The sequence below is a fragment of the Panthera uncia genome, chromosome X (genome assembly GCF_023721935.1).
Source record: "Panthera uncia isolate 11264 chromosome X, Puncia_PCG_1.0, whole genome shotgun sequence".
In the NCBI taxonomy this organism is placed as follows: domain Eukaryota; kingdom Metazoa; phylum Chordata; class Mammalia; order Carnivora; family Felidae; genus Panthera; species Panthera uncia.
Window position 1 is genome coordinate 92,240,870 of NC_064817.1, and position 27,378 is coordinate 92,268,247.

Here is a 27,378-nt window from a genome sequence, read left to right on the forward strand (position 1 = left end):
CCGAACCCTTGTTTCTAAGTACAGGGGTCGTGCTGTTTTTTTTTGTTTGTTTGTTTGGTTTGGTTTGGTTTGATCGATACTGGTGAATTACAGTTACGATTTCTCCTGTGTGTCTAACAAACTTTCTATGTTCTCAGTGCACCCACACAGACAGGTGGGTTGACAGATATGTCAGACATACTTTATGGAAAGAGGGAGAGAGCTCATGCGAGTTGGCGACCTTTCGCTATTGTCTCCTGGTGGGGCGAGCCGCCTCCCTTTGACACGTCACAAAGATGAAAGCGAAAACTTTTTACTTTGAAGCCTAGTTATTAGCACAGTTGTAGTCACTACAATCCACCTGCAAGTTGGTTTATGGGGCTTTCTAATAGGAGATGATAAATACCTCACACCCAGTACACGGCATCAAGAAAGTACTGAAGAAACATTTTATAGACAATACCTTGGTGGGTTCTTTTTTTTGTGGTTTTGTGGTTTTTGGGTTTTTTTTGTTTTTTTTTTTTTGTATGTTAAACATCAGCTTCAATGGGATACATTTCCAGAATGGTTTTGTTACCACTTTATAAACACTCTAAGCCAAACAAACAGCACAAATAACATCAAGGTTGTCTTTTTTCCAATATCGGTATTGATTACTGGAGGCTAATCCTAACACACTACGAAAGGGGGGCAAAAGAAGAGAATTCATGACACGTTGCAAAGATAGGACTACAGCATCTTAGCTGGAGGGATGATCTTACGGTGCAGAAAGAGGGGACTCTCTAGAAGGTGATGGTGTGGTTTCTTCGGGGGGGAAAACCGTGAGCGTACAAGCTCGGATGCCACCAAGGGACTCCGGGAGATCAAAAACCTTATGCCATTCATCTTTATCTGGGTCGTATTTCTGCACGATCTCCACCATGCAACGGTTATTCCAGGAATACCCACCAACCACGTAGATTTTATTTTCAAAGACAGCGACCCCAACATCGCTCTGCCCCCTTAGCATGGCAGCAATTGGGGTCCACTGGTCAAGGATCGGTGAGTAGTATTCACAGCTCAGGACATCATCGTAATCGCTCGTTCCTCGGAAGTGATTGCCACCAATGACGTAGAGCCTCTCGCCCACCGTACACATGCAATGCAGACCTCTGACAGTGGTCATTGGCGCCTTCTGGATCCATTTGTCAGTATCAGGGTCGAAGCACATCAGCTCCTTTTGGAAAGTATCATGAGTAATTCCTCCTAAAGAATGAAAGTAGGCATGAGGTAGACAGAGAATTCTAAAAAAGCACAAGTAAATAAAAGGCTACCACAGATAATGAACTTGTGGCCGCACAGTGTGACACTTTACAGCTTATCGGTAAGCCATCTTCAGATTCTTTTTTTTTTTTTTTTTAACATTTATTTATTTTTGAGACAGAGAGAGAGACAGAGCATGAACGGGGGAGGGGCAGAGAGAGAGGGAGACGCAGAATCCGAAACAGGCTCCAGGCTCCGAGCTGTCAGCACAGAGCCCGACGTGGGGCTCGAACTCGCGGACCGCGAGATCGTGACCTGAGCCGAAGTCGGATGCTTAACCGACTGAGCCACCCAGGCGCCCCGCCATCTTCAGATTCTTAAAGAACCACAAACTAGCTTATATTATTGCAAGGACGTTCTCAAGCAGAGACCCATGGACTTTATGAGGCTTTACTACATGAAAATATATTTGGGCCACTTTTGGAGAGCTGGGTCTGCAGTAAATCGCAGCTATGAAGCAGGCATGCCCCGGGAGCTGAGCACTGGGCTGGGGGGCGTGTTAAATTCCAGTTGCCCATTTCCTCACTTGCCACATAACAACGGCTACCCTTGTAATCTCGTTAGCATTGGGACTTTGAAGTCAAACAAATCAAAATGCTCCTTTGCAAGGTGGATGGTATTATGCAAACACACAAGCATGTAACAATACTCGGAATTGGGTTTTTTTGGTAGAGTTTCTGCCCGGTGGGGTGAGGAAGGTAATCTCATCGTTATCAGCATGGACATTTGGAGAATTAGAATGCTGAACGCGTACGGAATTTCATATGTACAGCAGTTTGTTGTTGACCTGGTGAGTCTGTATCGTCTACAAAGGATGTTCGTAGGTCACTTATAAATCAGCCTCTACAATGAAAGTACCAGACTCTATGTTCTGCAGATTAGGGAGAGGGCTAAACAAATTTACATCCATGTCAATCAAAACTCTACTATCTGGTGGCCAGATGGCAATCATTGTTTTCTTTCTGCTTTTTAACTTTTTTTTTTCTCCTGTACTTTACAGAATTCTCTGGAAGCAAAACAGCATTTTTTTTTTTTTTTTTTTTTTTTTTGGTTTGAGGATCAGCTATGGTTACGATCCTATTCTTGACTGGTAAGGTCATTTCCGCAATACACGTTAGCTATGGCAGAGTACCACTAGAACCATTCGATGCCATTTTTTTTTTAATTTTTTTTTAATGTTTTTTATTTATTTTTGAGACAGAGAGACAGAGCATGAGCAGGGGAGGGTCAGAGAGAGAGGGAGACACAGAATCCGAAACAGGCTCCAGGCTCTGAGCGGTCAGCACAGAGCCCGACGTGGGGCTCGAACTCACGGACCGCGAGATCATGACCTGAGCCGAAGTTGGCCGCTTAACCGACTGAGCCACCCAGGCGCCCCCCATTTTTTTTTTTTTTTATCCCAAGAGGATTTGGAGCTCTCATTATAATGGCATAGCATCTACGCACATAAAATAGGTAGGGGGTGTAAATCATTGAGTAGCGGAGCATATGATTTCCTGGATGGCTCTCGCAATATAAGACATGTCGTAGTTGCTCATAAATTTAACACCAGAAACCTGCCAATCACACACTCCAGGCCTTTCACTGATCCTTCCTGATTACATATTTCATAAGGCAGCAGCGTTCAGAGACGCCAACCACAAACATCACCTTAACGCCTCTGTTCTCTAATAGTGTAGCTGCTGGCCTGGCACGGGCAGGCTCTCGGGATGGGAAGAAAGTGGCAAAAGTCAACCATGTCAGGGCCAGACGAGAAGAAGCTGCCTACCAAAGTAAAATGTCAACACCCGAGGTGAGCGTTACGTTAAAATGAGACTCCTTTCTAAATTCGACATAGGGACGATTTCAACACCAACAGTTTGAGAATGAAAGTTGTTACTGGAGCAACTTGTAGCTGTTTTAGGATTTGTTATCAGAAAAATATAAGTGCACGTCGCCAACATATAGGTAATCGGCACAGAATTATTCACGCAAGGACATCACAGTAGAATCCCATGATAATGCTGAAGAAAAGGGAAAAACACATTATCGGGTGCACTAAATGACAGAATGAACATCATTATGCATTATAGGTACATCAGAAGCAAGTTTTGCACAGTACAGCTTGCATGTTATGCAATGATATATTTCATCATAGAGTTTAGCTAAATGTAAAATCAAAATGAATTAAGTATCGCTACGGAGAATACGAACGGGGGTTGTTAGAGTACAGGCTTTATTAGAGAGAGTAGGGAGTATGGGGACTGGAAGGCAAGCTGGGGAAGCTGAATGCTTTCCAATTTCTTCAAAGTCGGGTATTTACAGCAGGACTATTTTGCTCTTAGTCTTATGACCTTATAAAATACCAAAGGCATCTATATGCAAATACAAACACACAACAGATCTTCTCAAATAAACATGAATTATACTTCGATTATCCATTTGTTCTGGATTATTTTTATATACTATATGGAAAGATGGTGACATGGTTAAAAGTGTTTGTGTTATGTTAATTGCATCTGCATTAGAATTGTTTACCTGAAATATACATCACTCCTCCATATACGGTTCCAGCATGGCCATAGTGGGGCTCACTCATTTTGGCAACGTAGGTCCACTCATTTGTTCTTGGATTGTAACACTCGACTGTGGCTGTTGTTCAGGGGGGGAAAAAAAAAGAACAGACAAGGAAATCGTGTATGAGTTCAAATTTAGCAATTCATTCTTTTTCTTTTTAAGTTGAATAATAAGAATATTTAAACAACCGATCCATATTTCTTATAGGTATGAGATACCCTTCGGGGACCTCTTTTTTTTACTCATTGAGATTGTATTACTGAGATGAACCATGAATACATTTTACATTAGATACTTATGTAATAATCTAACACATTTCTGTCGCTGCAGAAATTGCTAGGATTTCTTTGCTTCTAGTCACTTGTTACATCTTTATAATTTGACATGTCTCCCATTTCCTTCCTCTAAATATGTGGAAGATGAGAAAATCATAAGGGAGGAAAAAAAGCCAGTTCTTGGCCCCCCTGCTGATCCACCATCTAGGAAACAAAGGTTAATAGATAGGGAGCAAAATTTGAAGTTCAGAACGAACATGTATGCACACTGCCCGGTGTATGTTCTGGCTACCTATTGCTTTATTTTATATCCCGACTACAAAATAGACACTGACAATAATTTTTCTACATTTATACATTAAAGCCAATATGTGCACATATCCAATATCATTGTAGCCAGTAATGCTTTTATTGGAAGATGACTGGAGACATAATACGAAGTTAAGATTTTTATCAGGGGCGCTTCCTTTCAGTAATAAATTTATTATCTTTAACATAAAGTGTTTCGGAGAAGCGGCCTCAACTTATTTAAATATCAATCTGTTATAGCCTCAAGAACAGACCAATCACGGTCCAGACAGATAGAAAACGTGATCCCTTTTAAAAGGCAGAAAGAAATGGGGCTGTTACGAGGACTCTGGTCAAAAACACCAAGTCTAGGGTGCCTGGGTGGCTCAGTACAGCAGGCGACTCTGGATCTCAGGGTGGTGAGTTCGAGCCCCACGTGGGGTGTAGAGATTACTTAAATAAGTAAAAGTTAAAAAAAAGAAGTCCAAGAAAACAGCAGCGCCTGGGTGGCTCAGTTGGTTAAGCATCCAACCTTTGGTTTTGGCTCAGGTCATGATCTCCTGGTTTCGTGAGTTCGAGCCCCAACAAACAAATAAAAAACTTGAAAATTTTATATAATTTATTACAGACGCTGCCAGTTGCCAACCCAACTGCTTGCCTCCCCCGACGCTGCTTTTTTCTCAGGAACAGAACCACAACACCGCTCACGGAAGCACTATGCTAAACTCAAAATTCAAATTAGCGGGTTCCCTTGAAGCTGGAGTTGACCACATACGTGATGGAGTACTGGAATACCGAACTGATGAATCATCCTTTGAACAAGATTTCCTTTTTAAAACACATTTTGTTTAGTTCATTCATTTCTTCCGAGAGACAGTGTGCAAGCGAGCAGGGGAGGGGTGGAGGGAGGGAGGGAGAGAGAGGGAGAGAGAGAGAGAAGGAGAGAATCCCAAGCAGGCTCCCTGCTATCAGCGCAGAGCCCGACGCGAGGCTTGAACTCATGAATCGTGAGATCATGACCTGAGCTGAAACCAAAGGCTTAACCGACTGAGCCACCCAGGTGCCTGAAGATTTCCTTTATTACAAAGAAAATAACGTTAACAATAGGCCACCCTAAATAGAAAGAGCGAGAGATTCACTTTCTACTCCATTCAACAGTTTCATTTCTTCAGCAAATTGACTATGTGAAATGCTTCTTTCTCTTCTCCAACAACTCCTACATTACACCACTGCTCACATCCCTTTACTGATCGCCTTTTGCACTGACCTGGGCTTTACATTTTCGGTCTTATTTCAAAGGCCTTTACTCTTCCCATTTTGATCTACTCTCTTGGTAGTTTTGTTCATTGCTTCAGGCTTGGACCCTCACCAACTCTATCCCTTCTAAACCCTTCCATTAAGTAGCCAGGTCCTGCAAACTCTTTCCCCCAAAAGAGGGCTATTGCCATAACTAAGGACAAGCTAAGACTAACTGTTTACTCCGAGACTGGTTTTGACTATTTGTAGTCACCAGACGTCTTCTCTAATGTCCATTTCCATTCGCCTTTACCATGACTTTCACTTAATTGACAAGCACAATCCTACTGAACGTACGTTATTATCTCTCTCTCTCTCGCTCTACCTACAGAGGATCTAGCATATTGATTGGTATTTGGCATCAGCAAAGTAATTAATGATAGGGTTTTAGCTGATAAAAGAAAGCCATCTAATCACACATCCTAGCGGCGAAAGCGTTTTAAAAGACTTCCTGAGATCATCTTTTTCACCTATTTGATGTCAAAGACAGGTTTTACCATAGTCCTATGCTTTCTTTAATGAAAGATGCTGCCTTGAACTTGGAAATTTCTAGAGTGTAACAGTCTTTCCTTGTGTCTAATTCCATCTATTCTGATGGAGTTTCCATGAGTTTTCTCTTACTCTTTTCGGACTGGAGCTGCCAGGTGAACAGCTATTCGCTCTTCATGATTATGAAAACTTTCCCATGTAGAAAGATAACGCTGTGCTTCTGTCAGTGAATTAATTGCATTTTTCCCCTAATAGAGGTTATAAGAATCCACCTGTATTTACCAGCAGTAATAGAATAGCTATGGAATACTTCATCATCCCTCAACTTTCCGTCTTCTGGCTAAATAATCCACTTCCCTTGGCTTTCCCCATCATTTAATATTTACTGCCAACCTATAGACTTTCTCCAGGAAGAACTGGTGTCGTTCTTAGCAAAATCCATACTATTTGCTTTCAAAATAGAAGACATCTAATTAAAAGTACACACACACACAGGCCCTTATTTCTATTTTCCGTGTTCACAAGGCAGTGAGATAGAGGTTAGTGCCCAACAACCCTGACAGGGGGAGGGGGCAAGGGGTGATGCAAAACACAAAGCAGTGGTTCCATCGAGGTCGATGAGCGGGAATGGCAATGAATTAGTAAGTTCTAGAATGGGGCCAGCAAATGAGAGCCGTAAGCCAAATCCAGGATGCTGCCTGCATTTGTATGTCTCACGAGATAAAAATATGAATGGCTTTTACCTTTCTAAAGAGTTGGGGGGAAAAACATCAAAGAGAAACTACTTTGTGGCATACGAAAAATCGTGTGGAATTCCAACGTCGGGGTTCCTACATTAAGCTCTAGCGGAACAAAGCCTCACCTGTTTGCTTATAAATCGTCTGTGGTTGCTTTTGTGACAAGACAGCAGAGGTAACGAGCTGACAAGATCCTATGGCCTACAAGGCTGAAAATATTGACTTTCTGGCCCTTTACAGACTTTTGCTGACCCTTATTCTAGAGAATCATCTTCAGTGACCTGGTGGCCTGCCACTTAAATTAGAGACCTTCTCCAACTTAAGAATTACACGTAGGTTGCTTACTTCTCATAAATCATCAAAGATTCCTATTTTCTCAGGTGAGCCGACGGGAGTCCAGAATCGGTCCCAAGGGATGATGTAGAACTCGCTTGTTCTTTTTGAGATGAGGAAAGAGATTAACCCCGGATAACCACCGGATTAACCCCGGATAACAACAATGGATCCCAGACAGGGGGGTATGGTCTCCAGAATCTTAGAGTGCCAGCTGGCGACGGGGTGTTTAATGAACAAAACTGCAAATCCGTTAAGGGATAGGGAGGCATTTGATAAATTTCAGTAACTTTATTGTGCATTTATTTGAAAAAAGAACCTAACACGTTTTCTGTTAAGTTTTTCAGTATTTCAAAGCTTGACTTATTAATATGGAACAGAAGCGCAAGATATCTGAGCTGTCATCTCTCTCTTCAGTATAGAAAACCTCAATGGAAGATCGATCTCTTGTATGACATAAATTTGGAAGATGCCAGAAATAACGGACTCCTCTTTCTCGTAAGTGACAGCTGGTTTAAGCTTCACGTCATTTCCAATTGTACCTGGTGTCACAGGAAAGCAGCATTTCTAAGGAATTATATTTCCCATATGCATTAGTAGTATCTTTTAATGTACTATAGCTTTAGGTCCATACACTCCACGAAGGGATTTTAAAAAGCCAAATGCATTAAAATGATCGAAAGTGTCTTGTAAATGCTGCCCCTGGTTTCTTTTCATAATTACATATAGGCAATGGTCATTGTATATATGAAGAATAAATAATATGCCGGTACTGATGAACCTATTAATTTTTTTTTAAGATTTTATTTTTAAGGAATCTCTACCTACAGTTCTGAGACCAAGAGTCACATGCTTGGTGTGCCCGGGGGGGCTCAGTCGGTTAAGCATATGACTCTTGATTTCGACTCAGGTCATGATCTCACGGTTCGTGGGTTTGAGCCCCATGTAGGGGTCTGCACTGGCTGTGCAGAGCCTGCTTGGGATTCTCTCTGTCTCCCTCCGCTCTCTGCTCCTGCCCTGCTCTCTGTCTGTCTGTCTGTCTCTCTCTCTCCCACACAAAAATAAGTAAATGAACTAAAAAAAATTACTACAGACTGGCTTTGCTGGGTATGCTGACTTTAAGGAAACCAGTCCTTTTCCACAAACGTTTACTTACTTATAGATTATGGGAGGTAATGTCAAAGGAAAGACATATCATTGGCCTTTAAATGGAACTTGAGTTGTTTCTTGGTATTGAGGCTTTGGGTCTATATTATGACGATACGTGTACTTGCGAAAAATGCAGTTTATGAATTTAGATAAAGGTGGGCCTAAGTTTACCAACTAGAGGGGGAATATTTTCTGGGAAGATTTAAGTCATTATCCTCAGGATGCAACTTTGGGAGATTGTGATTTTAAAGCCTAAATATAATCAAAGAGTTATTATGAATTTGGAATAGCCCATGAAAAGCAGGCTTCTTTCTTTTTTACTTTCAAACTGCAACACAGAAGGTATTTTTAATAAGAGATAGAGGGTGTGATTTCTGAAGGTCACGAGCAAGGAAGAGGCCGGTTGCCCAATGAGGATAACATGGCCAGAGCTCAGAAAAAGAAAGCCTCTAGCTTCCTGGTTTTATGTAATGATTCTCCCTGGCCCAAAGATTATAAATTCTCAGAAGAATAAGGCCTCTAATTAACACTAGGAACCATACACTGAAAACTTCCTATTGACAGGGGTGGGGACATCAGTGGGCAAGCACTATTTCCCTCGAGAAAGAGGTTTTGAGATGACCGCTGACTGCCGGGATCGAAGACCTATAATTTGTAAACTTGTAAAGATTATCCGAGACCAGTGGTTTTCCTGAGAAAGCACCAAGTCACTAGCTGCAGCTTCTGGATATTTCCAGACGCCGTAAGTGTAAAATACCAGAACAACATGAAAATAACTTGTGTGGCGTGACTGAGGAGACCTGAAATGACAATTCTACACTGAAGGATACTAATGCCTCAAATGCTTTTCAAAGTCGGATTACTGGGGGGCGCCTGGGTGGCTCAGTCGGTTAAGAGTCTGACTTTTGGTTTTGGCTCGGGGCATGACCTCACGGTTCGTGAGTTTGAGCCCCGCGTCGGGCTCTGCGTTGGCAGCAGGGAGCCTGCCTGGGATTCTCTGTCACTCTGTCTCTCCCCTACTTGTTCATGTGCTCTCTCTCACTCTCTCTCTCAAAAATAAATAAATAAACTTTAAAAACTCTGATTATTAAAATACACTGGGGAATCTGTGTGGTTCATGATAATGACACCTGAAGCCCAACCATTTGGAAAGCCTGGTCTTAGAAAAAATATCACTACGACAGCAAAAGAAGAAATCAAACTGTGGGTAGGAAAGGTCAGTGACATTAAGACATCACGAACAAGAAAGGGCTTGATAAGCTGGAAAGTGTAAGAGCTGAGAGCAGTTCTCTTTGCCTCCAATAAACAGCTTGTTCTCAAATCCATTAAGCTACTTTTTATTTCTTAGACTACAGAAGAAAAAGATTCTGATAATTACTCTCAATTTATCCAGAGCCGATGCCAACATCTTTCACTTCCCCAGCATTACAGAGCCTGGGACGCTGGTCAGCTACAAGGACTCAATTCATAACCGAATAAAAGAAGGATGGCAAAAAAGGCCAAGCAATGATGGTAATGACAGATACGTAAGGCGTGACAGTAAATGTGGTCTTCCTGACTTCTTTTTGGACAGCTATCTCATCCCAATTTCATCTAAAATTACAAAATTGATGTAGCCAAAGTACTGCTCTCTGTTCACCGTACTTGTGACCAATTTTAGATTTAGGGAGACAAAAAAGTGGCCATCAGTTTTAGCGAAGAAAGCTGTTTGGTATTTCACCAAGAGAGAATGGTTTTTGAAACGAATAGCCCCAGATCATATTACTCAAAGTAAATAAACTTTGGGTAATATTGAACTTTGTGCATTTAATTGACAAAGAAGATGACCTTACTATGTGGTCTGGGATAGGGTAACAGATTATGTAAAAGAAGAAGCAGTCACGGTGGGTCCTCTGTAGGGAAGGAGTTTAACCTGCTCACTGAAATATTATGTGGGCTTTTAAAAATGGAAAATAAGGAAACGTGCCAAACTTCTGTCTGATATTCTATCAGAATTTAAATTAGCAGAATATACTGTGCAGTTATACTGTCAAGGTGAAAACCATATATACTGCCAAATAAAATATTCTGCAACATACTGATACATTCCTAAAATATAATTTGTACCCTGGCCAACAACATACACTCGGATTAGGCATACAGATTATCTCTGCTATTTTAGGAAATGATGATAATAATACTTTAGAAAACCAGTTTAAATGAAACCCTAGCTACGTCTTTGCCTTTAATTTTATGGAACTGCTTATTTTATGATTTAACAAGAATTTGGGGGTAAAGAAATTAGACTCTATGCTCAACATAAATGCGCACACTTACGCAGTTCACCAGCCGCGTTTCGCCCGCCGACTGCATACAGGTATCCTTTGAGGGCACTTAGGTGGAAGAAGGTGCGCTTTTCATTTAAAGATGCGACTTGCATCCATTTATTGTAGCGAGGATCAAATCTGAAGACTGTATCGACTGCCGTTTTCCCTTTCGTGTCATAATTACTCTGTCCGCCGACGACATAGAGGAAATTTCCAATGACGGCAATGCCATGCTGGTACCTTGGGGCATCCATGGGGGCTAAAGATTTCCATTCGTGGGCCTTTTCATCATACATGCGCAATTCCTTGCTGACAACCAGCTGCTGCCTCAGAACTCCTCCCAGTGTGACCAGATGAGTGGTGTCAGAGCGAATGGCAGTCCTGTCTGACTGCATCACTGGCTGCATATACGGCATCATTTGGTAATTGCTGGCTTCCAAAAGGAGATTCACGCACGTGTTGTCAGTTCTCATGAAATCCACGGTTTGCACATAATTAATGAGCTCCTGTGGTGTCATCAGTGGAAATCGTATGTTCTTCATTAATTTTGCAGCAAAGTCCATCCGAGGCTCTTCCAGGCGTAGCCAGCGACAGGTGGCCTTAAAGAGCTCGAGTTCAGTGCAATGCTTAAGGCTATTACTGGAAAGCACAAAGGCAAGACGCTCAAAAGGGAGTTTTAAGAACTCCCCGGTGCTCAGCAATGCGGGAAAATTCTTCAAGACAAAACTGTTGACGTATTTATCCACTTCTGTCAGATTGTAGGTGTTGGCAATCCGACCGACTTCGACACAATTGTCTAAAGTGACCTGTTGAATCAATAAACAATGTTAAGATACTACTGTTTTTATGACACTCACATCTGGATAACAAAAATACCTGTTCTAGAATAAGACTAAACTGAGAATTTTACTGTCCCTATAGATGCAAATAAAAATTGTTATCGAAATACATTAATGACCTAAAGAGAATTCACAAACCACCAATCCATTACAAAAGTGACAAAAAGAAAATTATCTACGACGCATCGACAAGAGAAAGGTTAAAAACCATGCGATCATTTCAACGGATGCAGAAAAAAGCATTTGACAAAGCACAATATCCATTCATGATAAAAACCCTCAACAATGTAGGTTTAGAGGGAACATACCTCAACATAATAAAGGCCATATATGAAAATCCCAGAGCTAACATCATACTCAATGGGGAAAAACTAAGAGCTTCTTCCCTGAGATCAAGCACAAGACAAGGATGTCTACTCTCACCACTTTTACTTAACATAGTACTGGAAGTCGTAGCCACAGTGATCAGACAAGAAAAGGAAATAAAAGGCATCCAAATTGGGAAGCAAGAAGCAAAACCTTCGATATTTGCAGAGGACATGATATTATATATGGAAAACCCGAAAGACTCCACCAAAAAACTACTAGAACTGTTGCAAAAAGCTACTAGAACTGTTCAATGAATTCAGTAAGGTTTCAGGATACAAAATCAATATACAGAAACCCACTGCATTTCCATATACCAACAATGAAGTAGCAAAAAAGAAAAGAAAAGAAAACAATCCCATTTACAATTATGCCAAGAATAATAAAATACCTAGAAATAAACTTAACCAAGGAGGTGAAAGACATGTACACTGGAAACTATAAAACACCGATGAAAAAACTGAAGATGACACAAATGGTAATATATTCCATGTTCATAGATCGCAAGAACAGATACCGTTAAAAGGTCCACACTGCACAGGGCAATCTACACATTTAATGCAATCTTTATCAAAATGCTAAGAGCATTTTTCACAGAACTAGAACAAACAATCCTAGAATTTGCATAAGACCCCAAACAGCCAAAGCAATCTTGACAAAGAAAAACGAAGCTGGAGGTATCACAATCCCAGATTTCCAGTTATCCTACAAAGCTGTAGTGATCAACACAGTGTGGTATCGGCACAAAAACGGACACGTAGATCAACAGAACAGAATAGAAAGCCCAGAAGTAAACCCGTGATTATATGGTTAATTAATCTTCGACAAAGGAGGCAAAAACATGCAATGGGAAAATGATAGTCTCTCCAACAAATGGTGTAGAGGACCCTGGAGAAGGTACATGCAAAAGGATGAAACTGGAACACTTTCTTATGCCATACACAAAAGTAACCTCAAAATGGATTAAAGACCGAAAAGTGAGACCTGAAACCATAAATATCGTAGAAGAGAGCACAGGCAGTAATTTCTCTGACATCGGCTATCGTAACATTTTTCTAGATATATCTCCTGATGCAATGGAAACACAAGCAAAAAATAAACTACTGGGACTACATCAAAATAAAAACTTCTGCGCAGCAAAGGAAACAGTCAACAAAACAAAAAGACTGAATGGGGAAGCTATTTGTGAATAAGATATCCAAAAAAGGGTTCGTATCCAAAATATATAAAGAACTTACACAATTCAACACCAAGAAAACATAGATAATCTGATTTAAAACATGGGGAGAAGACACGAACAGATATTTCCTCAAAGAAGACATCCAGATGGCCAACAGACACATGAAGAAGTGCTCAACATCTGTAGCCATCAGGGAAATGCAAATTAAAACCATAAAGAGATATCACCTCAAACCCGTCAGAATGGCTAACGTCAAAAACACAAGAAGCAACAAGTGTTGGCAAGGATGTGGAGAAAAAGGAACCCTCATGCACTGTTGGCCGGAATGTAATCCGGTGCAGCCACTCTGAAAAAGAGTATGGAGGTTCCTCAGAAAATTAAAAATAGGACTACCATATGATCCAGTAGTCACACTACTGGATATTTACCCAGAGAATATGAGAACACTAATTTGAAAGGATACATGCACCCTGTTTATTGCAGCATTATTTACAACAGCCAAATTATGTAAGCAACCCAAGTGTCCATCAATAGATGAATGGATAAAGAAGATGTGGGGTGTGTGTGTGTGTGTGTGTGTGTGTATACACACACACATATATATACACATATACATATATCTATATGGATATACAGATATACAGATATACAATGGAATATCATTCAGCCGTAAAAAAGAATGAAATCTTGCTATCTGCAGCAACATGGATGGGTGTAGAGAGTATAAAGGTAAGCGAAATAAGTTAGTCGGAGAAAGACAAATACTGTATGATTTCACTCATATGTAGAATTTAAGAAACAAAACAAATGAACAAAGAAATAAAGAGACAAACCAAAAAAACAGACTCGTAACTACAGAGAACAGATGGTTCCCAGAGGGGAGGTGGGCAGGGAAATGGGTGAAACAGGTGAAGGGAATTAAGAGTACGCTTATCATGATGAACCCAGAACAATGTATAGAATTGCTGAATCACTATATTGTATAACTGAAACTAATATAACACTATGTCAACTATATTGGAATTAGAATTTAAAAAAAAAAGAAAAGTGGCAGACATATTTATTGACTATTGAAAAATAAGGAAAATTATCAAAATCAGTAGATTAGAAGTTACCGTGAGAAACAATGTTATAACTTGACTGTGGCCAAAAAATTCCTTTTCTCTTCTTGGAAATGTGTGTTCCCTCTCAAAAACATACTAATAAAATTCTGGCTAGATGGAAATTTTGGAAAAATAGAGGGTTATTCTATTACGGTTCATCTCAACCCATCTTCTCAGTCATGATTCCTAAAAGTAACCTTGCTAGCAAATCAATCCACAAAACAGAAAGTCTCTACTACAGGATCTCTAGATTTCTCTTTCATGTAAAGAGTCATGATTCATTACCATAATTCATTTTGATCCCTTCAAAAGTTATTGTTCCTAATAAAGGTAATCTACTAAGGCAATCATTCCTAGGGTGAAGTTATTTTCACATTATTTATGCAGAAATACAAGGAAAGGAATCATTTTCACGAGGGCTGGAACAGGTGTTGTCTCCCATCACATTTACTCATGCAGTTCAGTTAGTTTCTGGTGTCTGTGATGATGGCTTTGCAACATAGTTTCCCCGGGCCATTCTCTTCCTCTAGCATACTCAAGCTGTGCCTGGAGTCAAAATGAGCCCAGAGAAGTCTCCCCTGGACAGATCACAATATAGCAAAAATGGAAACTTCCAGAAAAAGGAGACAAGTGATGGAGAGGCTCGTCTTCAGCAAGAGCTCTTGCCGAAGCCTTAATAACTGGTCAGAAGGGAAAACGGGAAAATCATATCAGCAAATGTTATGCAAGGAATCAATCACTAAAATAAGCCTGCCATACAACTATCTGTGTGTGTATACAAACACACAGGCAGGTCACAGGCAAAGGACTCAAAGGTTTTCTCTTAATTTTGTCAGTGTGTGTGTTCACATATGTCACGTAAACTTCACTGACATACCTGTATTGTTACCAGATTGGCAGATGATTAAGAGAAAATTGCCTAATCCTTCTATTATCCTTTTATTTAAAAGCTGAAATGAGACTGAAATAATTACTTCTCTGCATAAAGTATCAGCCCAGCTGATACATTATCACAGAAAGCTCTAAGGTTAACACACACACACAGGAGGCTATTTTCATAGATTTATTACTCAGGAAGAATTTTAACAATTTGCTTTACAGGAATCTCCAAAAAATTTTAATTGCTTATTAAACTTAATAGCTATATATTAAAGAATACCTAAAACAGAACTGTAACACAAAAGAAGAATTAGGAAAAACAAATTAACAAATTATGGGCCTTTTGAAAGACACAGTTTAACACTGTTCAATACCTTGGATTTCCAATGTGATTAATAAAAAGTACGTTTCAATCCAATTGTAGGAGTGGCAAGTTGGCAGCTTATAAAATTTTTCATCGTGTAAATGAAGTTACAGTCATTAGTCACTGGCCCAAATCACTCCGGGTGGCAGGAATTAACATCTGGGGTAACGAATCTACTTTCTGAGTCCGGAAAGGAGTAGCCCTTCCCCAGAGCAAAGGTAATTTGCACCTTTGAACACATTTACTAGCAGGGATAAGCAAAGGTTGGTGGGAACGTAAAAATGATCCCCAAGTTTGCAGATTCTCGTCATGAGTGATAGGATTACAGATAAAAGCAACAAGAAATGGGTACTTCAAATAAGCAAAATGACGTTGTTGCTCACCAAATAGAAGTCTAAACTGATAGCCTGCAAAACAAACCAAGATTAAAAAATTGAAACTGAATTAGAAATGGGATCAAGGTATTTAGTTCCTTCCCCATTTCCCGCTTCGACTTCATCCAATAAGAGAATAATTACTAAAACAACAGCATAAAAAAAAAAAAAGTCTGCCTTTTATTGAAGGGCATTTGGAAAATATCTTCTATATATCAGTATGCTCAGATACAGATACACAAGACTGCAAAAGACCTTGACAGACCACTAGGATATACAGAAAGCTGTCTAGTCTTTTCTTAAAAATCACCAGAGAGGGGCGCCTGGGTGGCTCAGTCGGTTAAGCGGCCGACTTCAGCTCAGGTCATGATCTCGCGGTCCGTGAGGGCTGTGAGTTCGAGCCCCGCGTCGGGCTCTGTGCTGACAGCTCAGAGCCTGCAGCCTGTTTCAGATTCTGTGTCTCCCTCTCTCTGACCCTCCCTGTTCATGCTCTGTCTGTGTCTCAAAAATAAATAAATGTTAAGAAAAAAAAATTAAAAAAAAATCACCAGAGAATGATATTTCATAACCTTCCAAATTGTCATCTTCTTAATTTTTTTTAAGGTTTATTTATTTTTGAGAGAGAGACACAGAATGTGAGCAGGGGAGGGGCAGAGACAGAGGGAGACACAGAATCAGAAGCAAGCTTCAGGTTCGGAGATGTCAGCACAAGAGCCCGATGCGGGGCTCGAACTCACGAACCGCGAGATCACGACCCGAGTCAAAGTCAGCCGCTTAACCGACTGAGCCACCCAGGCGCCCCCAAATTGTCATCTTCTTGATAGAAGGACTAAGCATTTTCTATACCCCACGTACAACAGCTATCACGCTGTGGGTATATAACAAAGGTTAAATACTATAATTATTGGCAATATACAAATTAAAGAAGTGATGATAGAGACAACTAAAAATAGAATAGATTTTGAATTGATATAGAAAATTACTAGACCCTTATTAATTTTTAAATGCAACTCAGACAAAAAGTATGGAATAGAAAATTGGTTCTTATGAAGTGCATGTAATCAAAGCTCAAATAATTAATTGTAGACTATAGGGATTATGGAAGCAAAGTCTAGAATAACAGTTAACAATGTAAGCAGACCAAAGTGATGGAATAATGGTAAATGATTTTTGGAAAAATACACGATTATTCAATTATGGTTCATTTTCATCAACCTCTTAGTCATGATTCTTAAAAGTGCTTCAGTTAGCATATACCCAAACATTTAGCCTAGATAGTATTAAATAATGGATGTGTGCAGTAATGTAACATTTAATGAAATTCATGTATATATTAGAATGCATTACATCTTGAAATATAAAATAGGAAGTTTAAAGCTTATTTTAAAAAAACAACTCATAAGTAGAAAGGACTCTAATTTCATCTGAATATATAACCTGGCCCGAATTCCAAGGAAGAGTTATTACAGACATGAATTCAAATACACATTAGTGTTTTAAAGGATATAGAAGCAAAAAAGGACAAAATTTCTCAACCACTTATGAGAACCAGTAAAACTGCTTTTAAAATAATCAAGTGCACATTTCAGTTGCCTTGATATAAAATATTATAAATTCTTCTACTGCAATCAAACAACCTTCATAGGTCACCCTAAAGGCAGTTCCAGAATTTTCACCCTAAAAGCATCAGAATTTTCAAAGTGCTACTCTCATTAACATACTGTCCCTCACTGCGGCTGTATTAAATTGTTCAAATCACACTCGATGCACCCAAACATTTCACTGCCATAATATGATATTTTAATGACAGGTTTCATCAGAAATCAGAAATTCATCAGAAATCAGATGGTATTCTGTTGAAGATCGGTGTGTTACACACATAAACTTCCACTTCGGAAAAAAGCAAAAACTAAAACGAGTCTCTGCTTTTGTAACTCTTAAGAAAAAGTGCAAAGACCAGGGAATTAGCTGGCAAGTTTGGGCGGGGGGGGGGGGGGGGGGGGGGGGGATGCTCCTCAGATAGTCCATGTGCCAAAGCGTCCTTGGTGCTGTCTAGTTTATTAAAATGGCAGCCTGGCGTCAAATACAACCACTTCAGAGAGAGAATGCGTGTCCACACACTGGGAAGAAATCAAATGAACGACTGAGGGGGACAGAGGGTGTAGGAAGGACTAGTACTTGGAATATTTAACACCCAGCCCAGTCTGGGTATCCGTGAATGAGAATAGATGCTCAACCATAAACAACCAGTACGTGGGTATCACTTGCCGAATGTCAGCCGTGACAATAAGGGAGTCGAGATTGGTTTGGTGCGGGAGGGGAGGAACGGTTTCGATTCATCGAAAAATTATCCATATGAGTTTTCCTCTAATTTGCATTAAACCTCCCCAAAGGCAAAAAAGAATTATCTGAAAAGACATGTTAATTTTTATGGGTAAATCCAATTTGGATCAAATAAGGAATGTGAAATGCAAGTAGCATACAGGAAATTCTTACATCAAGAAGGATATTCCCAAAGCTTGCTGCTGACGTCATCCCCTAACAGTAAAAGAAACTGTCTTTTCCAATGACTTCTTCTGATTTCCTTCATGTTTCCCTTGAGAGAACTCCTTTACTCTGCCTTTTGCCTCTCCCACATGGGCGCCTTCGTTTTCCACGGTCGCAAACTCTCTATTACCCTCAGTAGCCTCCATAAAAAAACCTCTCTACGTTTCATTGTGAGCTTCCCCACCCGGATCAGTGATGATAAATGTACGAGTGGAACCAAGGCTATACATGCATCAAGGAAAAACAGCAACACAACTTTAAAACAATGAGCTTAAAGAAAGAGTATCACCAAGTCGAAAGCACAATGGCATCTTCGTTCTCGGATTCGATACGCTTTTATATAAAAAGAAAATGGTTCCTTGCTCACCTTCATTCGGGTTTGTTTATTCTGTATAATTGTATATTTCAATTGTCATATTGCCGGTTCAATGACAAACGTCCTGCTTCAGCAACCTTACGTTACAAATTGGGTTTTGTGGGCTGGCCTGAAATCCTCCGTCACAGTGGTTCCGTGGGGGCAGATGCGAGATGTTACAAATTCCAAACAGCAGACAAATGATAAAAAATTTAACGACAACCTGTGTGTAAATCAGGGAATGGCCGCACAGCATTTAGCATGCTGTAGTTATAGAATGTCGTAAAGACGGAAATGAATGCCATTTCTAGGCATGTAACTAAACAGATAATTTTCCATCGTCTCCACGATATCGGAAAGCAAATGTTTTTAAGTTTATTTATTTATTTTCAGAGAGAGAGAGAGAAACAGCGCAAGTGGAGGAAGAACAGAGAGAGAGAGAGAGACAGAATCCCAAGCAGGCTCCGCACTGGCAGCGCAGAGCCCGACGCATGGCTCGAACTCACAAACCATGAGATCGTGACCTGAGCAGAAATTAGAGTTGGACGCTTAACCAGCTGAGCCTCCCGGACGCCCCGGAAAGCCAATGTTTTTAGAAAATTTTACCTACTCCGCTTTGCATCCTTCACTGTTATCCCTTTGTATCCATTTCATAGTTCTCTTTTCTACAACTACCAGGAAAGTAACATAGCAAGAACAAAAGCACCTGAGCCTATAAACTACAATAGTCATTAACACCCTAAGAGAAAAGCATTACTGCGAACGATGGCAAAGCGGGGAGTGGTTCTTGTTCTACGGAGGCTGATGCTCTGTTCTAGAACACTGGTGTTTTTCTATCTCACCAAAGGCGAGGGCGGTTTTATTGTCGTATTTAAAGTCATCACGCAAAACTAACATAAAAACGCTTTGGGGGTTATTTGCCGAGTCACATTTATTGTACCACTGCTCCTTCTCACCCACACAAACAATTAAGAAGGGGATAGACCAGAGTTGTATGGGAAGCTGATTTTTCTTTCTAAAAGCTCAAGCCTAAGTAGTGTTTTGGTTACGTGAAGTATAATCCCACCACATCATTAAAAGCATACACCTATTCGCTCAAAACCTTTGGTTTAAGCACGCAATTCTTAAAACATGAGACCGTCCTATGTAAAAATGACCCATAAAAGTTAGCTTGCGGGAGAACTCAAAACAAATCTACCGTTGAAAAAATACATTATCTAGAAACTTCCAAGGGCTACTCGTGCCTGATCCACTTGCTTGCTGAGAAGGAAAGAGGAAATAGAGTAAGGCTGAACATTTGACTAAGAAATGGAATGCATGAAAGAAGGGATAAGGGAAAAGTTGGATTTTAGATAATCTCTATGCCAATGATCAACCAACTGTTCTCAAAAACTATCATGGATTCTGAGAGGGAATATTTCCACAGTAAAATCACACAGACATATCCTCAGCAAACAGGATGAAAGACAGGTAAATAGAACGGTGCTAAGAAAAGAGGTGTTTTTCCTCAGAGTTCAGAGAAACTTCGAAAACCGAGAGGAAGGAGTAAACTGTACCACAGGTACGCTTTGTCAGACACAAGCCTCTTCTCCACTAGAAATGGGTTTTAGGAGGTCCGCAGAGGACACTAGGAATGAATAATACAATCTTTAAAGCAATAGTAAGTCTTCATAAAAATGAAGAAATTTCCAAACGGGTAAAGCACGCAGTTACAATAAATGTTTCAAATAGGTTAAAGAACCAACCTCCTAATTACACAAAATGTGTCAATATTGCAAAATTACTGTGATGTCATCTTTAAATAAACTTGTTTTAGAGTTTTCTAGAACACAATCGTTCTTCATACTGTTATTCTGACAACTGTATGCTTTTACGACTTTTCATAAATTGTGCTCTATTCCATTTGGTCCTTTCCTTTCAGGTAAAGGAACAGATCGCCGCCCATATCTAAAGGTCTAAGTACTACAATTCGCTATGAGAGAAGAGGTTGACCATGAACGTCTATTATTAATGACCAGTTCCAAAGAAATCATAACACCGTATGTAGTTTGGCTCAGGATGACCACGTGTGTTGCTGAGATCAGTGTAAAAGCAAATGCTGAGAGTATATAAACGTAAGCATTAAGTGTTATTACTAAAGTAATTATTGGACGTGATACACTTAAAAAATACATTCAGTTCATTTTTTTCCTGGGATGAAGGTGTTACATGATGTCAGGGGTACGAACCTAGAAGAAAGGTGCTTACAGGTCCTAAGGGGGAGGGCCTTGTGTGACTAAATTAAAACGAGAGTCGGCGCTCAGATTCAGTACTGACAAGCAGCATCTTGAGAAATACACTTCATGCGGGTTACGCACGTGACAGAGAATAAACAACACTGTAACCCCACACTGCCTTTTGGCTGTTAGTTCAAAAGTTTATAAATAACGGTGAGACAGTAGTATGGATGCTTTAAAATGGAAACACACAAACAAGACACACTTTCCACAGTCCTGTTAAATTAGCTGTGGGCTGACTTTATAAGACAAGGAGTAGCTTATTAATAAAAGCGCTAAGGACACGTTCTCTTAAAACCGAGGGTTTGCAAACTGGGCTCCCGGTTTAGTCAATGCAACTTTTAGAAAGCCTAACAGCAATAATTTACCGATATTAGAATTGGTAGGAGTTTAAATCAAGGGTAGGGGTGCCTGGGTGGCTCAGTCGGTTAAGTGTCAGACTTGAGCTCAGGTCACGATCTCACGGTCCGTGAGTTCGAGCCCCGCGTCGGGCTCTGGGCTGATGGCTCAGAGCCTGGAGCCTGCTTCCGATTCTGTGTCTCCCTCTCTCTCTGCCCTTTCCCCGTTCATGCTCTGTCTCTCTCTGTCTCAAAAATAAATAAACATTAAAAAAAATAATAATAAATAAATAAATAAATAAATCAAGGGTAGAAAAATGTATTATCTACTCATATAATAAATTAGAAAACATATCAAAATTTACCGCTGCCATAGTTCTCCAATTACAAAAGCAAGTTCCATAAACTCCAGAAATCTTCCGGGCAATATCTCCTTGCAACCAAAGCATTTCATTTCCCGGAAGCAGAATTTAAGAGTCTCAAATAGGGCAGTGCCTTCAGGAACCACGTGACCGCTAAGCAGTTCATTGGTAGCTGTGTCTTCTCCTGTCTATTAATAAAGGCTAAAAACCATTCAGTGGGTGATGCGTTTCCATGCAATTAAGACTTATTTTTCTATATGTTGTCACATAAGTATTACTTCTTCTCAAGACCTGGCTCCCATATTTAAGGAAGGAAAAAAAATTACTGAGCCTGGTTTAAAAGGCTTCTAGAAGCTCAGATTATGTTTCCATGGAATTCCATTTAAGAAGTCTGCCTGTATAAAAACATATGAACATCAGGGAAGGGAAGCAAAAATAATATCAAAACAGGGAGAGGGGCAAGACATAAGAGGCTCTTTTTTAAAAAAAGGTTTTTTTTCATGTTTATTTATTTTTGAGAGAGAGAGAGAGAGACAGAGTGTGAGCGGGGTAGGGGCAGAGAGAGAGGGAGACACAGAATCCGAAGCAGGCTCCAGGCTCCGAGCCATCAGCACGGAGCCCGACGCGGGGCCCGAACTCGTCAACTGCGAGATAACGACCTGAGCCGAAGTCGGACGCTCAACCGACTGAGCCACCCAGGTGCCCCAGGAGACTCTTGAATATAAAGGACAAACTGAGGGCACTGGAGGGGGATGGGCTAGATGGGTGATGGGCATTAAGGAGGACACTCGTTGGGATGAGCACTGGGTGTTATATGTAGGGGATGAATCACTGGATTCTACTCCTGAAATCATGATTACGCTATATGCTAACTAACTTCAATGTAAATTAAAAAAATAATAATAATAATGGTAAAGATGGCAAATTTTATGGTGTATTTTACCAAAATAAAAAAAAATCGGATTAAAAAAAAAACTTATACGAAGTGGAAAAAAAGAAAAAGAAAAAAGAAGCCTGCCTGTATAAAATCGTTAAGGTAAATAAAACCAGATTAAGATATATAACATCAACAAACAGTTTAAAATCTATATCGCTATGGGGTGCCCGGGTAGCTCAGTCGGTTCAGCGTCTGACTTCAGCCCAGGTCATGATCTCGCAGTTCACGAGTTCGAGCCCCACATCGGGCTCTGTGCTGACAGCTCAGAGCCTCGGCCCTGCTTCGGATTCTGTGTCTCCCTCTCCCTCTGCCCCTCCCCGGCTCACATTCCGTGTCTCTCTCTCTCAAAAATAAATAGCATTTTTTTAAAAATTAAAAAATAAAATCTTTATCGTTACGAAGCGCTATCACTGTCTGATGCCATGCGATTACACCACAGATTTCTATTACGTAATTCTGTTTGTAAAAACGCACTGGTACTGTTTTCCTCTCAACTTGCTTCCAGAGCTCGCACTACCTGACGCGCGTCTTGAACGGCCAACGTTTCGTACGCCCACGCAACGAATTTCATGCGTCTCCAAACAGGCGACGTCAGGGTGTCCTGCAGGAAAAGCCTTGAAGCTGTGAGAATGCCTTACCCCAGATATGAGAAACACTTTGCAGAAGTCCAAAACCGGCAGAATCTGTAGAAAACTGGCAGCTTCTAGTGTATCTTGAAGGTTGTCCATGTTAAGGGAAAGCTTTGCAGTGTAAATGAAATCAATAATTTTCCTTAAACCGACTTTGCTCACACCATGAAGCTTAATGCACATTAAATCTTGTTCTTTCATGCCACCTTAAATAAAAAGACAGTCAATTAAACAAGGGTGGATAATTTAATTAAGGTCAAACTCGCTTCTGCCGCCAATTAGATGCGGTGAAATCAAGGCAAAGTTTTATTCTATGCAAGCATTCACGTCAGAGTCAGACTTCTGCATATTTTATAGTTAAAAGAGAGTACTTAAAGAGGAATATCTCTATCCTAATGGAAGTTGTATACAATGCAAGAGCTTCCAGAATGTTCCCCTGTCACTTTGTATCTTTTGACAGATTAAAGATTGTATTAGTGGGACCCAGAGTCTCTGGCAGAGAGAAAAAGAAAAGCTGTGAAATTAAAGTGGACACAGGTATGAAAAAGGTACATCCATTTCCCAAGTTTTAAAAAATGCCACCTACAACCACACATACTGGGTGTATATTCCTTTTTTTTTTTTTTAAGTTTATTTATTTTGAGAGAGAGAGAGAGAGAATGAGCGGGAGAGGGAAAGAGACACAGGGGGACAGAGGATCCAAAGCAGGCTCTGTGCTGACAGCAGAGAGCCCGATGTGGGGCTTGAACTCATGAACCATGAGATCATGACCTAAGTCAAAGTCAGACGCCCAACCGACTAGGCCACCCAGGCACCCCTGTATATTGCTTTTGAAACTATTTCTTCTGGGAAAGATACAGATCAAAAGAACTGAATTTCACTTTAGAAATAAAAACATTTAAACACGTATTTTCCATATTGTTTTAATGTGGGTGCAGAATGTGACGAGCCAACCTACCTGTGAACATGGCCTTGAAGTAATCACTAGCAGAGGCCATCATGACTCTATGCACAGGGAAGGCATCATCCGTGTCACCTGGCATCAGGGTCACATCACAAAGCAATCCTTCAAGTCGAAGCTGGTCAAAGCCCTACAACAAGAACGTGAGTTGAGACACTAATCAAGGTTAAACGGATATACACATTTCTGCACACTCAAATCCTGTTTATATATTAATTTGCGTGCAACATATTTAGAACATAAAGCCAACAGAATAATTCCTCAGAAGACAACAACCTATTTGATATGTGACAATGTATATTTAATTCACAGTAGGAAAAAGATAAAATTATGACTGATTTAGATTAAGAACAAATATGGAAAGAGTATATACATTCACTTATTCACGCAACGACTGGTTTTAGCTTATTTTGATGTTTGTTTATTTTTGAGAGATAGAGCATGGTCAGGGGAGGAGCAGAGAGAGGGAGACCCAGAATCCGAAGCAGGCTCCAGGCTCTGAGCTGTCAGCACAGAGCCCGACGTGGGGCTTGAACCCATGAACCAGGAGATCATGGCCTGAGCCGAAGTTGGACACTTAACCGACTGAGCCACCCAGGTGCCCCCCCCTTTTTAATATTTATTTATCTATTTTGAGAGAGAGAGAGAGAGAGAAAGAGAGAGGGACACCATGAATGGGGGAAGGGCAGTGAGAGAGAGGGAGAGAGAGAGAGAGAGAATCCCAAGCGGGCTCCACTTTCTGCACAGAGCCTGATGTGGGCCTTGATCTCATGACTGTGAGATCAGACCTGAGTCAAAATCAAGAGTCGGATGCTCAACCGACTGAGCCACCCAGGAGCCCCCCGCCGCCCTCCTACTTTGATCTGTTCTTGGGAGAATAAAACATTTTGTGATTATAATAGGCTGATCAAATGCACAAAAAGGAGAGAATATGTAATTTAATAATAAGGCTCAGAAATGGAGATTTTCACAAGATTTACTCTATAGTTTCAAAACGGTGATGTGTGATTATAAAAAATCATGAAGAAACTCATACAAATTACCTTCCAATATACAACGTAATGCAATAATGTGACACAACAAGAACTAATAGCAAGGAGTGTTCCATCCCCTTCGTATTTTCATGACCCCAAATAAAACTTCTCTTTACGGTTGTGCTTCACGAATTTAAGAAGCAAAAGGCATGACATACTGACGGATGCAGTTTTAGAAATACTGATGCTACACATATGTATAATATAAATCTCAGTCTAAACATCTCATCATAATCTTTAAATTGCTTTTTAAAGCAAATGCTTGCATCCACAGAACTAGAACTTCAAAGAGATAATGTGATCCAGCCACTTTCTCTCTGGAGAGAGACAGTAATGTTTTTATTCCAAAAATATTTATACATTATACATATACTTTAGAACAGGATTATGTATCATATTTTTCTTTCTCCAACAGTGACTGACATATGTTTCTGTTCACAAATATCGACTCTTTCACAAACGCCTCTTTTCTTCTATAAACACAAACATTATATACCCCACCCTCGGTATTTTCCATTTCCCATCGCTAAATGATCCACAAGGGCTTGGCTTTTTTCTCTTTCAGATAAATTGCAAGTTAAAAAAAAAAAAGAAATATCTGCTTGTTATAAAAGTACAGGATATAAATGGAAAACCAAAACTCTACTACTGTTACTTACTTACAGGAAGTAACTACCACTAACAGCTTGGGATATATACGTCCAGGCCTCTTTTTTCTTTCTTTATTATTTTTTTTAATTTTAGAGTGGAGGCGGGGCAGAGGGAGAGAGACTCTCAAGCAGGCTCCACGCTCAGCACCGAGCCTGACATGGGGCTCGATCCCACAGCCCTGACATCATGACCTGTGTCGAAATCAAGAGTTGGATGCTCAACCAACGGAGCCACCCAGGTGCCCCAGGCCTCTTTCTATACATATGCATAATCTATCGTTTGCTTGTGTGTGTGTGGGAGGCGGGGGGGGGGGGGGGGGGAGGGGTGTGAGTGTGTGTGTGTATGTGTGTGTGTGTATGTATATATATATATACATATACATATATATATGTACAATGACAACTTTTGCCATTACGAGCAATGTTGCAAGAAAGCTCCTCGTACATACCCTCACTCGTGTAAGTAGATCTTGTGGGCATCACTTGTAAAAGTGGAACTGTTGGTTTGGAGAAGATGTACCGTGAAAGTTTTAGAAGCTTCTGGCAAGTTGAAGCATACGGTTTATCTTGGGAAACTGATTATGCCCTGGGCACTGGCAAAAAAAGACCCCAAAATACCAATGAAGTGAGACTAGGCACTCTATGCCACCTTGCTTTATTTTTATTCATGAAAAAATTTCTGAATCTTCTCGAAGGTGTACATACAGAGATAATGCCTGTGAAAGGCAATCATGGCTTATTCTGTCAAAAGCAGTGATTGCATCCAATCCATTGTCTTCTACTAAAACAACAATAAAAAAAAAAAAAAAACAAACAAAAACCTCGGTTCATTTGCTGCCCCTTCTGTCTTTAAAATATTCCTACAGATATTTCATACTGGGAACTGCGTAATGTCAGTACGCTCCACGCCTACTATTTATTATTCCTTCTTGTTCCTTTTGAAAAAAGGAAGAGCGAATACTTCCCGTATCATTATCTGTGTCATTTCTCATTTTGTCCATATTCTATTAAAACTGCCTGTTGAGGTACAGACTCAATCCTCACGATTTGGACAGCCCGGCCAAGTCACCAGGAGCTGTCATCCTCTTCACAAACCTGATCGTTTTGTTTCCCTTTGCACTGTCTTAAAAAAGAAAAAAAATCCTCTACCCTTCCTCAGTATAATCTGGCGTCCCCCAAGAAAGGAAGCTGAAGCTCGTAGGCCACTTTTATCGCACTCTGAGTATCTTCTATTCTAAGCTTAATTTACCTACCTTTGGCAAAGTGTCTGGTTTGTGAGGTTTTGCCTTTATTTTTACTGCCTATAAAGTAGTTTCCCTTTTTGTATATTTCACAGCCTTTACTTTCAAATGTGTAAATGAACAATCCTGCCATCCAATTCCGTATTTGCCAATTTTATTCCTGACTATTGCTATCTGAATCCAAATAAGAATCTGTCGATTCAGATTATATTCATACAGATTCTAAATATCTT

The 27,378-nt window shown here is 40.2% G+C and overlaps 1 protein-coding gene across 1 annotated transcript; it reads right to left on the bottom strand.

The window, feature by feature from the left end:
- Nucleotides 1-468: 468 nt before the first annotated feature.
- KLHL13 (kelch like family member 13) lies at nucleotides 469-24,389 on the bottom strand. The gene is made up of 5 exons (XM_049644757.1): nucleotides 24,218-24,389; nucleotides 23,269-23,465; nucleotides 10,721-11,516; nucleotides 3,799-3,912; nucleotides 469-1,224 (listed from the first exon to the last, which is right to left on the bottom strand). The coding sequence occupies exons 1-5, from the start codon at nucleotides 24,300-24,302 to the stop codon at nucleotides 737-739; spliced, it is 1,680 nt and encodes a 559-aa protein (XP_049500714.1). The 5' UTR covers nucleotides 24,303-24,389; the 3' UTR covers nucleotides 469-736.
- Nucleotides 24,390-27,378: the final 2,989 nt, after the last annotated feature.